At 47.3% G+C, this 14522-nt stretch overlaps 1 protein-coding gene across 1 annotated transcript in view; it reads left to right on the forward strand.

Annotated features, from left to right (window-relative positions):
- St3gal5 (ST3 beta-galactoside alpha-2,3-sialyltransferase 5) overlaps window positions 1–13244 on the forward strand; it is a 39277-nt gene extending 26033 nt beyond the window's left edge. Inside the window, exons 4-7 of the mRNA XM_051154719.1 lie at window positions 4004–4347; window positions 7641–7827; window positions 9671–9829; window positions 12967–13244. Of these exons, the coding sequence (XP_051010676.1) occupies window positions 4004–4347; window positions 7641–7827; window positions 9671–9829; window positions 12967–13215 (939 nt within the window). The 3' untranslated portion in view covers window positions 13216–13244. The remainder of the gene's footprint in view (window positions 1–4003; window positions 4348–7640; window positions 7828–9670; window positions 9830–12966) is intronic.
- Window positions 13245–14522: the final 1278 nt, after the last annotated feature.

A 14522-nucleotide genomic window follows, 5' to 3' on the forward strand; every position in this document is an offset into this window, starting at 1 on the left:
TTGTGGCCCAACTCCTCAGCTTTTCCAGTTCCTGTGGTCCTCCATTTCCCATGCTCACTGTGAGCAGGCTTGCCCTGCAGAGCTGGTCTTTGAGCTGAGGCAGTGGCACCCTGCACACATCTCTGCTGCCCTTGCTACCACCCTACTTTAAAACAGACCCCAAAAATATGTTAGAGGTGAAAAACAAACAAACTAACTAAACCTTCCACCCCATGTCCATGCCTTTAACCAAGATGATAGTACTAATTAGTAGATCTGAAGCTGCCAGCCTTTCTGTCTTAACAGTTGAAGGCTGTGAAACCACACAAACAGGACTCACTCCTTTGGGGCACTCACCACACTCGTTAGTTCCCTCAGAGCCCTGTATAGTCAGTTCTCAGCTGACTGCACACAGAGCCCAAGTGTGTGCTGCCACGCTGAGGTTCCGCTGCGGCATCCGTCCATCCCTTGAGCATCCTTAAATTCTGGCTGAGACCTTTGCTCTCACTTGTGCCAGGCACTAAGCAAAGTGCTCTGGACCTCAGAGGGATGAAGAGACTGGTGTTCCTATAGTAACCGGGGCCCAGACACCAGGAGCTATGGTAGAGGTAGGCTCCCTCCCATCTTTAGTTAACCTGAAGTTTTTTCTGAAAACTCTCCCCTCTTCTGAAATGATAAAATCAGTAGGTAGGAGGCTAGAACCTCATTGTGTGTTTGCAATCATGCCACTTACTTGTATTTCTAAATAACATAATCCGCAAAGTTAAGGAGTGGAAATGGCATGGAGATTTTGCTGAGGAAATTTCCTTGACCTTAATTCTGTCAGTGAAGTTCATGTTGTGGTGACCATTGACACCCGGACCTGCAAGATGTCTTAACTCTTCATTGTTGGTGGACTGCCGCTCAAGCTGGATGACGTGGCAGAGCAAGCGCCCTTATCCCATCCCTAGATCTGACACAGCGCCTTGCTTAGGATAAGAGGAACGTCACTTCTCTGCATCCCAGGGCCGCCTGCATGGCGCCGTCCAGTCGGCTGTCCTTCATTCGGCTGCCATGTTCAGAGTCCACTGCTTCCTCTAAGCACCCCAGTTCCTTAAAGTGAGCTGTTCTGCCTTTGAATTTTTCCCATCACTAGCAGTCCACTGCGCTATCACCTCAGAGCCACCTGCATTTTTTTGTTTGTTTGTTTATTTTTTATGAGCGCCATGTAGGGAAAAGGAGAGACCAAAGTACACCGTACTTAGAAGAAGTTATCCCGCAGGATTGAGACGCCTTTCAGAGCTCAGCACATCTTTAACAAGTGGAAACAAAAGGAGGTGTCAGCGTCACCAGTGCCATTTAGCTGTGCTTGCTTGCGGCCTTGGGTTTCCTGCCCCGCCTGGGAGGCAGGTGTGGGAAGGGTTACCGCAGAGGGTGACAGCTGGTCCACAGGCTCTGCTCACATTGCACTAGATTGAATTTGAAGCCTGAAACTGAATGCTTTTCCAGGACAGAGAATGAAATGAAATTTCACTCCTTTCCAAAGGAAACTCCTGAAGAAAAGCCTTGGCAGCACGAGTGAGCTGAACGCATGCTTCCTGCTCGCTGACAGCCTCCGGTCTGCCTAGATAGCAAGCAGCTTTCCTGGGCCTCCTTTGATACTTTGCAGGTGTCCCCCTGGAGTCTAGGTGATTTGTGAAACCATGTGCGGAGCGTGTATTCTAGGGGTGAGTTGGGCCTTGAGGGCTCCAAAAATGGCTGTCTATGACCACCAGACCTGGAATCTATGGAGGCGAGTGAAGACAGCAACCAGTCCTTTCTGTTTGCCTCACCTCCCCCAGTTTGGCAGTAAGGCCCCATGATGGGTGGAGCCTCGCCTGCTTGGTGTTTGTAAGGACACAGGGTCACCAGAGGTTCCTCGCTTGGCTTTCCAACTGAGGACTGACAGCTCAGGAAGATGTCCGTCCAGGTGTGAGCCTCTGCTCTCGGGAAGATGCCGGTCCAAGTGTGAGCCCTTGCTCTTGGGAAAATGCTGGTCCAGGTGTGAGCCCCTGCTCTCGGGAAGATGCCGGTTGAGGTGTGAGCCCCTGCTCTCGGGAAGATGCCGGTCCAGGTGTGAGTCCCTGCTCTCGGGAAGATGCCGGTTGAGGTGTGAGCCCCTGCTCTTGGGAAGATGCCGGTTGAGGTGTGAGCCTCTGCTCTCAGGAATGTTATCCTTTCCCATAGGTGTAGAAGCTGCTGTTTCAGCCTTGGAGTGTGAGCAGCAGAGATCAATGATTCATTCTACTGGGAATGCCACCTTGAACCCACAGAGGAAGCTCACTAGTGACCTTAGTGTGCCACAGCGGGCATGAGGCTGTGAGACGGTCAGTCAGTTCCCCTCTTCCAAAATGAAATTTGTCCCCAAAATACGCACACTGTGCCCGTTACAGGCACTACACAGCTTCTCAAGGCCGTACTTGTAAAATATCTTAAGAGGTTGCCTGCTGACACGAGGAAAATGAGTTCCCCTCAAACAATATCTTTATAAAAGTTAGATAATGGCTGGGGACGTGACTCCATGTGTTAAGAGCACTCGCTGCCAAGATTGGCAACAGCCTCATCCCTTAGGCCCACCCCAGGGAAGGAGAAAACGGACTCCCACAAGTTGTCCCCGGACACCCACACATGCACTAAGGCACATACACACACACATACACACACACACACACACACACACACACACATGAGCACTAAGGCACATGCACGCACACAAGCACTAAGGCACATACATCCACATTCACACGCACACACACACACACACACAAGCACTAAGGCACATACATCCACATTCATACACACACACACACACACACACACACACACACACACACACACACACACACGAGCACTGAGGCACATGCACCACACACATCCACGTGCAAACAGAATAAAGTGTAATTTAAAATAAAGATAATAATAAGACTCTGAGGGAAAACAGCTGGGGTAATGTTTAAAACCACAACAGAAAGAATCTTTCATACACTGACAGGTTTTAAGACAGGTTCCTAAAAATGGGTCTCCTGGGAAGTCCAGACCTCAGGCACGTATCTGCATGTACCCATGTACACAGGAGGGTCCGTGGGAGCAGGTACCCGAGGCGGGCAAGGCTGTTGGCGCGGCGCACAGCATGAAGATGGAGGAGCAGCATGCGGGAATTCTTCTGACTCTGCCTCTGGCAGCTGTTCTTTGCTGGTAGCTCTGGAAAGGTGCACAGGAACCACAAGTTTTGTGTGGTCAGACACTTGTTCCCTGAGAACACTGAAGGATGTCGTCCAAACTGCCCAAAGCCGATTAACCCTACTGACAAACAAGACTGTTTGCTACCCTGTGGGGTGGAAAACAAGAAGCTCTTTATTATTACAGTTTTAAAAAAAACCACATAACCCAGCTTACCATTTTAACCATCCTTAGCAGTGCTAAGAACCAAACCAGAGCCTTGCAACATGCCAGGCAAACCTACCACTTAGCTGAGAGACCTCTAGAACTTTCTCCCTCTCATTGCATGCACATGTGTGCTGCAGAGTATGGAGGTCAGGCCTCACCTTCCACCCTGTGGGCCCTAGAGATTAAACTCAGGTCATTAGGCTTGGCAACAGGCACCTTTACCTACTGAGCCATCTTGCTGGTCCCCAAGAACCTTCCAGTTTGCAAAACCGAAACACCATGCCTGTTGGACACATTTCGTTGCTCCTCCATCTCCTCAGTCCTTGGTCCCACTGGTCTCCTTTGTGTTTTTGTAGATCTGATCACTTTGCATACTGCAGGCAGGTGCAGTCATCTTAGTGCCCATATCCCTGTGACAGGTTTGTCTCGCAGGCATAATGAAAGCGACACCTTGTTTCGTGTCTGTGATGTGGCCCCCTGCTTCCTTCCTGTTCTTGAGCAAAACCAAAAAGCCAAAAGGCAAATGTTCGGCTCAGGTCATCACGTGATTGAGTGTCTAGACAGGGCTGTTTCTAGTGTCCGGGAGGTTTTAAAGCCTGTGTTGATGGTTCCCTTCCAGAGAGCGCAGAGATATGCTCAGCAAGTCTTACAGAAGGAATGTCGGCCCAGGTTCGCGAAGACAGCCATGGCTCTGTTGTTTGAGCACAGGTACAGCATGAACTTGGAGCCTTTTGTGCAGAAGGCGCCTAGGGCCAGTGAAGCCGAGCTCAAGTATGACCCTCCGTTTGGATTCCGGAAGCTCTCCAGTACCGTCCAGAGCCTCTTGGATCTGCTGCCTGAGCATGACGTCCCCGAGCACTTGCGAGCCAAGCACTGCAAGCGCTGTGTGGTTGTTGGGAATGGGGGCATCCTCCGTGGACTAGAGCTGGGCCACGCCCTCAACCAGTTCGATGTGGTGATAAGGTACCTGCTCAAAACCAGCCTTTCTCCTCTAGAATTTAGTCTTGTACTCGGGGACAGAGAGGAGCACCAGAAGCTCTTCAGCAGGCCTGCTTCAACTCTTGGGGGTGTTGAAACAAAACCACAAACGGCCAGATGTGCTTATCCTAGATTCAATATGCTGTGGGCTGGAGTCATTTGCCAGGCCTTTCAGAAGAGGGAGGCTTGGAGGGATGGGAGGGCTTGGTAAACAGTACGGTTACGCAGGGGCTACAGAGTGATGCGGGATCCAAAGACTATGGGGGACACCTTGGCTCTGGGAGCAGGGTTTAGGGATAGTGAGTGTGCCCTGGGAGGCAGTGCTAGGAGGACAAACAGCCTCCAGGGCAGTTAGAATGCAATGCAAGGAGTAGACAGCCATCCTGGGGTTTTTGACTTTCCTAACTCTTTAAATGGGGTTTTGTTTGTTTGCTTACTTGTTTGGTTTGGGGCTTTTATTTGCTTGTTTTGGGATTTTTGTTGGGTTTTGGTTGGTTGGATGCATGGTTGGTTGGTTGATTGGATGGATGGGTTGGTTAGATGGTTGGTTGGTTGGATGGTTGGTTGGATGGATGGTTGGTTATGTCCATCATTTGCTCTTTAGAGAGCATAGGAAGCAGAGGGCTGGGGCAAGGAAAAGAAACCAGGAAGCAGCAAAGGGGGAGCCACAGGCTACTGAGAGTGGAGCAGAGTAGGCCAGGTCCTGTAGGGGTCGGTGGTGTGGAGCAACTGCCACCCACTCAGGCCTTTTGTTGCCCAGCAGTGTTAAGTGCTTTCTTCTCAGAAATAGCCCAGTAGGTGACATCACAAGTAGTTGGTGCCACCAAAGACACAAAGTCCCTTACTGCTTAAATAGAAGGTTTAGAGGCTTCTAAAACCTTGTACCTGGCTCCATTTGAGAAGACAAATTAATGCCTTTGTGCAACTAGCACTGTGCATGACAGGTCCAGGGTCCACCACGCATATGGTGGTGCAGGGCTAGGCTGTGGGAAAGAAGCGAGTAGACCGGATGCAGACAGTGCAGACCTTCAGTTCCAGGACAGGTGGCTAGAGGACATGAAGCTGGCTTAGAACGACAGCAGTGTGTGTGTGTGTGTGTGTGTGTGTGTCTGTGTCTGTGTGTGTGTGCGTGTGTGTGTGTGCATGTGTATGTGTGTGTGCATGTGTATGTGTGTGTGCATGTGTATGTGTGTGTGTGTATGTGTATGTGTCTGTGTCTGTGTGTGTGTGCGTGTGTGTGTGTGTGTGTGTATGTGTGTGTGCATGTGTATGTGTGTGTGCATGTGTATGTGTGTGTGCATGTGTATGTGTGTGTGTGTATGTGTCTGTGTCTGTGTGTGTGTGCGTGTGTGTGTGTGTGTGTGCGTGTGTATGTGTGTGTGCATGTGTATGTGTGTGTGCATGTGTGTGTGTGTGTGTGTGTATGTGTGTGTGTATGTGTGTGTGTGTGAGAGAGAGAGACAGAGACAGAGACAGAGAGAGGAGTCAGGTGGGGATGGATTAGTGAGGGACCCTAGCTGGTGTGGGGACGGGCTAAGACAGCTGGGAGGGGCCAGAAACAATGCTCAGTGTCTTGGGGTGGCAACACTGGGCATGAGGACTTCAAGGACAGGGAGGCTCCTGTGCACCAGTCACAGTGAAGGGTGCTTGGAACCTGGTTAGAAAAAGAAAGACTGGTTAAATTATTTTCATAATTTTGTGGAGGTAGGACAGGTAATTCCTGTTTACCTTCTCCCAGAACCCTGCTTGCCAACACTTCACCCATATGCTTGCTTTGCCTGTGTCTGTACAGATGCTCCCTGGCTTACAAAGAGGCTTCCTCCTGCACACCCAGCATAAATTTCCATCAAAAGTGCATTGAGGGGCAAGGACTGGAGTTTAGGTCCCCAGAGTCTGAGTGAATGCCAGAGAGGCCTCGCAGCCCAGCTATAAATTTCAGGCTCTGTAATTCCAGGCTCAGGTGGCAGAGGGAGGGAGGGGATCCCCTGAGCAGGCTGCCTAGCTAGACTAGTCATCCTGGTGAGCTCTGGCTTCAGTCAGGCAAAGAGCCATTGAGGAAGACCACCTTCCCCCGTCAGCCCATTCGTGCATCTGAGGGGAGGGGAGGAGTGGGGACACATGGATGCTGCCTAGCCTACGGGTGGGCATCCTAGCATGGTCATAAGGCACAGTGCAGAGTGCCAGTCATTTCCTCTCAGGTCCGTGTGGCTGCTACCCTGTGGCATCATTAGAAAGATATCAATGCCATACATGTCCCCAGCCCAGGAAAAGATCAGGATTGGGTTTCAGTCAAGTGCTCACTGCTTTGAAGCGTCATAAGGACTTCAAGGTGCTCCATTGAAAGCCGGAGGCTAGCTGTGCTGTTGCTCTCTGCCAACCCTTTCTGGAAGCTGCAAGTAGCAAGCCATAAGAACTTGAGTGTGACTTTCCTGGAAACAAGGACGTGACACTCAGGAGCAGAAAGCTAACATAGAAAATTAATAAATTGTATCCATACATTAATGCTTTCAGACCTAATCTATAGACTTTATTGACATTTATCTGTTTATGTAAATAATGCCCTTCGTTTTCAAAACAGAAAAAAGCGAACAGTCTGACCCAGTGCATGCTTTGGCCTATTGAGTGGCCTGGTTTCATAACCAAGGGATTTGGTGTTTAAGATCTGGAAGAAGAAGTAGGCACGAAGTAGAAAAGTTAGACACAACTGTGTGGCAGACACTTCTATAAGATTTCAGAAGAACATTAGCTAGCCAGGCGCAGTGGCACATCTCTGTAACCCCAAGTACTCAGGAGACTTTGGAACTCTGGCACGAACTCTTAATTATCTGAGCAAATAGCAGATTTTCAAAGAAATTCCTATCCGGGAAAGCCCCAAATGCCACGTGTCTTAGATGAGCTTAAAATACAAGGATATATCAAACCGCTTAAGTTGACAGTCTAGGTTACATCCTGGTGTTCCACTGTGGACTCCAGGCCGCGTAAGGCACAGGGCCACTGACTGGGACGCTTACTCCACCGACGTCCTGATCGTGGAAGACATAGGATAGGATATTGGGGTGTCACATGGTATGACAAGATGGTTAATGGCTTCCTTTGTTAATCATTCCTCCTCCCCCTTCCTCCTCCTCCCCCTTCTCCCTCCTCCGCCTTCTCCCTCCTCCTCTCCCTCCTCCTCTCCCTCCTCCTCTCCCTCCTCCTCTCCCTTCCCTTGTCCTCTTCTTCCTCCTCCTCCTCTCCTTCCTCCCCTCCTCCTCCTCTCCCTCCTTCTATTTGACTAGGTTAAACAGTGCACCAGTTGAGGGCTATTCTGAACATGTTGGAAATAAAACTACTATAAGAATGACTTACCCAGAGGGAGCACCACTGTCGGATGCTGAATACTACTCGAATGACTTGTTTGTTACTGTTTTATTTAAGAGTGTTGATTTCAAGTGGCTTCAAGCAATGATAAAAAACGAAACCCTGGTAAGAACTGAAATTCTTTCTTTTTTTTTCTTTCTTTCTTTCTTTTTTTTTTTTTTTTTGTTGTTGTTGTTGTTGTTGTTTTTTTGTTTTTTGAGACAGAGTTTCTCTGTGTAGCCTTGGCTATCCTAGACTCACTTTGTAGACTAGGCTGGCCTTGAACTCACAGCGATCCACCTGCCTCTGCCTCCCGAGTGCTGGGATTAAAGGCGTGCACCACCACCGCCCAGCCTAGAACTGAAATTCTTCTGTCAGTCAGACATTGGTAAAAAGTGGGAGCATCTTGGATCACAATATGGACTTTTCTTTTTAAATAGACACAGTAGAATACATACTTTTGTGTTGCCTTTCAAATTATATTCTCCCTCTTTGTAGAAACCCCTCAGAGCTCTTGCTGCAAAATGCTTTCAGAATTGGCACATAGAACTGAAAATGCAGCTCAGGTGGTAGAGTGCTTGCCTGGCATGCATAAGATCTGGGTTCAGTCCCTAGCGCCACATAAAGCCGGGTATAGGGCTGCATACCTGTTATCTCAGCACTTGGGAGGATAAGATCTGAGTCATCCTCCACTACATAGAGTTTGAGGCTAGCCTGGGCTACATGAGACTCTGTCTTAGAAACAAAGAACCCAAGACTAGGAGAAGACTTTTATGTGAAAATGATGGTCATTGCTAAAGAGGTACCATACTTGTTACCAACCTTAGGACCACACTTGCTCATCTGAGGTTGATCACCTTGTTTTCCAGACTTGGCATTGAATGGCTTTAGTTAGTTCAACAAGTGAGATTTGCCTGGATGAACGTAAACTATACTGCAGGTTATATGTGTGTGTGTGTGTGTGTGTGTGTGTTATGAACACACACACATATATCTATACCTATATATCCCAAAGTTGTTGTGCAAAATGCTGTAGTCAGGGTCCTCTCATTGGAGTAAATCCAGAGGCCTCTAGAAAGGCAGAGACTCCCACTTGGTCAGACTCCTGCTCTTGTCTTTCCAATTATCAATTAACATTACTTTGTGGTTTTATCCACTCAAGTGAAGTAATTTTCAGAGCTCAGTCATCAAACCAATCACAAATATCTATCTGCAAAACTAAGGATGGGATCAGCGGAGTTGGCTCAGAGGGTAAAAGCGCCTGCCACCATGCCTGACAACCCAAGTTCAATCCTCGGGAGCTGCATGGTAGGAAGAGAAGAGACTCCCAGAGACCATCCTCTGGCCAACACACACACACACACACACACATACACATGCACGTGCTCGCACACACATGCGCATGTATGCACACACACACACACACACACACACACACACACACACACACACACACACACACACTATGGTTAAAATACACATTAAGTTAGTAGGCCATACTATGTGATGGAGCAGCGTGTAGCTCCAGAGCCTGAGCTGCTGCAGATTATTGTGATCCTCTGTATTTTCTAATGCATAAAACTTCTGATGGAAAATGAAGTGGCCTACAGCCAGTTGCTAAGCAACTTCATGAGACTAGGACATAAAGTCAGTGGAAAGCAGGTACGAGGTGAGGACCCATCCAACCAAGCACCCCAGTGCTCAGAACCCTCAAGTCCAGCCGGTTAATTGGTCTTCCCTGGGGACTGGTTCTGTCCTTTCTGTTCAGGTCTGTACCACCCTTGTAAATTGTAAGTTTCGGGGTTGCACTATGGGGTTTCCGTGCATTTAGATGACTAGTCTCCAGTCAGCTGTGTACAGCTTGAGTCCAGCCCATGACCTGGCCTGATGAGCAGTGAGTGTCTCCTCACTCTGTTGACAGGACAGCATCATTAAGCATCCCTAATGGTTGCTTGCATTCTTTCCTCAGCCATTTTGGGTTCGGCTCTTCTTTTGGAAGCAAGTGACAAGAAAAATCCCACTCCAGCCGAAACACTTCAGGATTTTGAACCCAGTTATCATCCAAGAAACTGCCTTCGACATCCTCCAGTACACAGAGCCTCAGTGGAGATTCTGGGGTTCAGATAAGGTTATTTTGTCACTTACTCAGTTAACTTTTCTTGATGTGCAAAACAAAACAAAACAAACTTGTTCAAGTTTTGTGTGGGTTCCTCTGTACCTTTAGAACAGCGGCTCTCTACCTGGGGGTTGGCAACTCCTTTAGGGACCAAACGACCTTTCACAGGGGTCACACATCAGGTATCCTGCATGTGAGATACTTACATTATAATTCATAACAGCAGCAAAATTATAGTTATGAAGTAGCAATGAGATCGTTTTATGCCTGGGGGTCACCATGACACGAGGCACTGTGGTAAAGGGTTGCAGGGAGGGAAACGGACTCGCTGACCAGGTGAGTCCCCGTGTGATGGCTCTTACCCTCCTGGGTGCCAGGGCTCTTCCCGGCTGTACTCTTTAGAGTAGTGACCCTTACGTTACTGAGATTACTGAGATGTTAATTAAGGTAACGTCGCCCCAGGACCACACTAAGAGGCACTTTATTAATTTTTTAAAAGGTTCTGGATATGTTATCTGTACAAGATACTAAGAATTGGTACTTACCAGCACTTTACATATGATCACAAATGAAGTCCACCCTCTAAGACAGGGCTTTTCTGTCTGGCCCCATCCCAGACACTCAGATACTATTTGTCAGTGTTGTGGTCTGTACCCAGATGATTTATTTTGTAGCCTAATTTGAAAGCCTTTTTGTTGTAGGTTCATTGAGGAGGTGGCCAACCTGCAACTAGCATGTCTCCCCAGAAGGGGGTGCTGTGGAGAATGCTTTTGTTACCTTTTTTTTTTTTTTTTTTTTTTTTGCAGGGGTGGGGGAGTAGGGGCCGAGTAGTTTTTTGTTTGTTTTGTTTTGAGACAGGGTTTTTCTGAATAGCCCTGGCTGTCATGGAACTTGCTTTGTAGACCAGGCTGGCCTTGAACTCATGTAGATCTACCTGCCTCTGTCTCCAGAGTGCTGGGACTAAAGGCACGTGCCACCACACCACCCAGCTTAGAAATCCTTCTTAAATAAGATTTAGCACATGTACGACCAAGTAAAAATGATCAAAATACAAAGCATTCTTCTAAAAGCTAAAACAAAACAAGAGCATAAATAGACAAAAATTAAGAATATTTGGCAAAAAATAAAATAAAATAAACAAAAAATACATAATAAAATATTCAGTGCCCAGTAATTAAATAAAAACAAGTTAGAACCATGTTGACTTTTTTTTAACCCACTTTCTTTGTTGTAGTTTATTTTGCTTTTTTGTTTGTTTGTTTGTTTGTTTTTTTGAAATAGACTCTCACTAAGTGACAATTGGTTGGCTTAGAACTCACTATGTAGATCAGACTGGTGTTAAAATTCCCTTCGTTCCCCTGCCTGTGCCTCCAGGAATTACAAGCAGGCACCAACACCTGACTGGTTTTTTATTCACCTTCTCAGAAAAATCTAAAGGGCTGGGTAAGATCTTGGTCTGGCAGTAATGCAGGTAGAGTAAACTGACTTTTTCCTGTGTTAGTAGTATGATTTGACTTAAAACACAGCCGGTCAGAGATGGAAAGATGGCTCAGCAATTATGAGCACATACTGTTCTCTCTGAGGACCTAAATCCAGGTCCCAGCACCCACATCAGACGGATCCCAACAGTGTGCACTCCACTTCCAGGCCATCCTGTGCCTCCTCCTGGCCTCCTCGGGGACACACAACACACCCTACCCTCACACTGCATTCACATACACACTTACACACAAATTATAAAGATAAAATCTTGTTAAGTTACAAAATAAGAATTCTCTTGCCTGAGCACTGTGGCACACTGTCATTCCCATATTCAGGAACTTAAGGCAGGCTCAGGGGCAGACTCAACTACATAGTGAGACTCTGCCTCAAAAGAATGGGTTTCCCTTTACCCAACAATGTTGCTCTAAAACCTTGATTATAAAGGTTTTATAGATTAGAAGAACCTTCACACTCAGGCAGTTAAGAATGTTCACCATGGCATTAGTAGCAAAATACTGAATAAAACATAGCCTGAATATTTATCCCAAGGTGATTTTTAGGAGCTGGGCATGTAGTTGTTGATCGAGTGCTTGCCAACACTAGCCAGTCCCTGGATTCGGTCACCAGGACCACACAACCAGCCACTGTCTGTGTGTGTACACTGTGGTAGAAAAATATAAAAAATATCTAATAATGTTTATTATAAAATCAGCCTGTAATTATTACAGTGGTATTATCTAGCCCACTATCATAATCAGTAAAGACAGGGACACCTGTTGTATTTTACAGTAGCCTCATTTCCCCTGGGACTGGACAGATATTAACCGTCTGAACTACCCTTATCATTTTCCAGGCCCTGTCCCTGACCTCCAAGCATGCACAGTGACATGTGCATCCAAGTGCACAGGTGCACACACACATGGATTCGCATATGCACGCGCTCACATACCCACACACACATCTTAAAAATATAAAAACATAGTCTGTTGAACTGTAAAGATCAAGAAAGAACAAACATTTTAAGTCCTTAATTCTGGTGTGGCTTAGCTGCTGTGTATATAAAAATGATCTGGCAACGGCGAATGGTAGCCTTCTGGGAGGAGTGAGAGTCTAGCAAGGGAGAGTGTGCCCCACAGGCGGATGGGCTCCAGAGGCAGATGGGTGCCCTGGGAAGGGGTCCGCTCTGAAGTAGAGTTTATGAACCCTTACCGCATACACACAGGTGACATCATATGGACCCAGCAGGTTTTATTTAGGAATATACACGTACTATACGTGTACACATTCATGCAAATAACAGTTTCTGAAAAGGGAAGCCATGATTGCAGACAGCAGAAAAAGGTATGTAGGATGGTTGGGGGGAGGGATTAAGGGGAAAATGTAATTATGTTATAATCTCACATTTTAAATGACTAAAAAAATTAAAGTATTGGGCTGGAGAGTTAGCTCAGAGGTTAAGAGTGCCGCCTGCTCTTCCAGACGTCGTCCTGAGTTCAGTTCCCAGCAACGACATGGTGGCTCACAACCATCTATAATGTGATCTGATGCCCTCTTCCGGCATGCAGGTGTAGATGCAGGAAGAAGACTGTATACATGAATAAATCTTTTTTTTTTTTAATTAAAGTGCCATTTTTAAAAATTAATAAATTGGTCTGTGTTCTCTCCAGAACATCCCCACGATCGGTGTCATTGCGGTGGTCTTAGCCACACACCTGTGTGATGAAGTCAGCCTGGCAGGCTTCGGATATGACCTCAGCCGACCCAGGACTCCTCTGCACTACTTTGACAGTCAGTGCATGAGCGCCATGAACTTGCAAATCATGCACAACGTGACCACAGAGACCAAGTTCCTCCTGCGGCTGATCAAGGAGGGTGTGGTGAAGGACCTCAGTGGGGGCGTCCAGCGTGAATTTTGAGCACAGCGAGCCTTACTTAAAAATGCAGCTAAGCCAGGCGTGGTGGCGCACGCCTTTAATCCCAGCACTCGGGAGGCAGAGGCAGGCAGATCGATGTGAGTTCGAGGCCAGCCTGGTCTACAAAGCGAGTCCAGGACAGCCAAGGCTGCACAGAGAAACCCTGTCTTGAAAAACCAAAAAAAAGAAGAAAAGAAAAGAAAAGGAATGCAGTTGAGAGCTGTGAGCAGACTCCACATGCATTTCACCCTGCAGCTGCTTTGACACGCAGCTGGTGTTTTTAAATTTAATTTAAAAAAAAAAAAAAAAAAACCAACGACAACAAATGTTTAGCTCCTCCCACTTCTCTGTCCTATTTATTTGAATTCAGGTGCTGGGTTTTGCACATTTTTATAAGCTTTTGTTGTTGCTGGTTTTTTGGGGTTTTTTTGGTCTGTTTGTTTTGTTTTGTTTTTTGTTTGGTTGGTTTTGGTTTTTTGAGGCAGAGTTTCTTTGTGTTGCCTTGGCTGTCCTGGACTCGCTTTGTAGACCAGGCTAGCCTCGAACTCACAATGATCCACCTGCCTCTGCCTCCTGAGCGCTGGGATTAAAGGTGTGTACCACCACACTTGGCTTATAAATTAATTTTAAGAATGGGATTGGAGGGCTAGAGAGGTAGCTCAGAGGTTAAGAGCACTGGCTGCTCTTCCAGAGGTCTTGAGTTCAATTCCCAGCAGCCACATGATGGCTCATGACCATCTATGGTGAGATCTGCTGCCCTCTTCTGGCCTGTGGGTATACCTGCAGACAGAGCACTGTATACAAAATAAATCTTTTTAAAAAAGAGAGAGATTGGAAAGACTTCAAAGAGAATTGTATGGGATGATACTTTATTGTATTTTAAGGAAGTAATTTAATTTGCAAAAACTGTATGCATGGATTCTGCACAGTGAGTAGCAGGTGATGAGGTGGGAGGAGAGAGGCCCTGCCCCTTTGACGATGGCCCAGATGCCATCCGTTGGGGTCCGCTGCTCTGTTTGGTAGAACTGATGGCGGAGAAGCTTGCTGTCCCCTGAATGGAGGCTGTTCATCACCGCTGGCAGGCGCAGACGGCCGGGCACACTGGGCAAGTTCATAACTGTGCCCTTTCTGCCAGGAGACTCGCAGGAACCGACCGGGGCAGCAGTCCTGGAGGGAGGTTGCTGCTGGCTGAGCCGAGTACCGTGATGCTCCCCCAGGCTGCAGTAGCCATGTCTTACCACAGCGTCAGGGCACTTTGAAACTTCTCAAGAAGGTGTTTTTGTTTTTTGTTTTTGTTTTTTCTGTCCTTC

This window comes from Acomys russatus, chromosome 13 (genome assembly GCF_903995435.1).
Source record: "Acomys russatus chromosome 13, mAcoRus1.1, whole genome shotgun sequence".
NCBI lineage: Eukaryota > Metazoa > Chordata > Mammalia > Rodentia > Muridae > Acomys > Acomys russatus.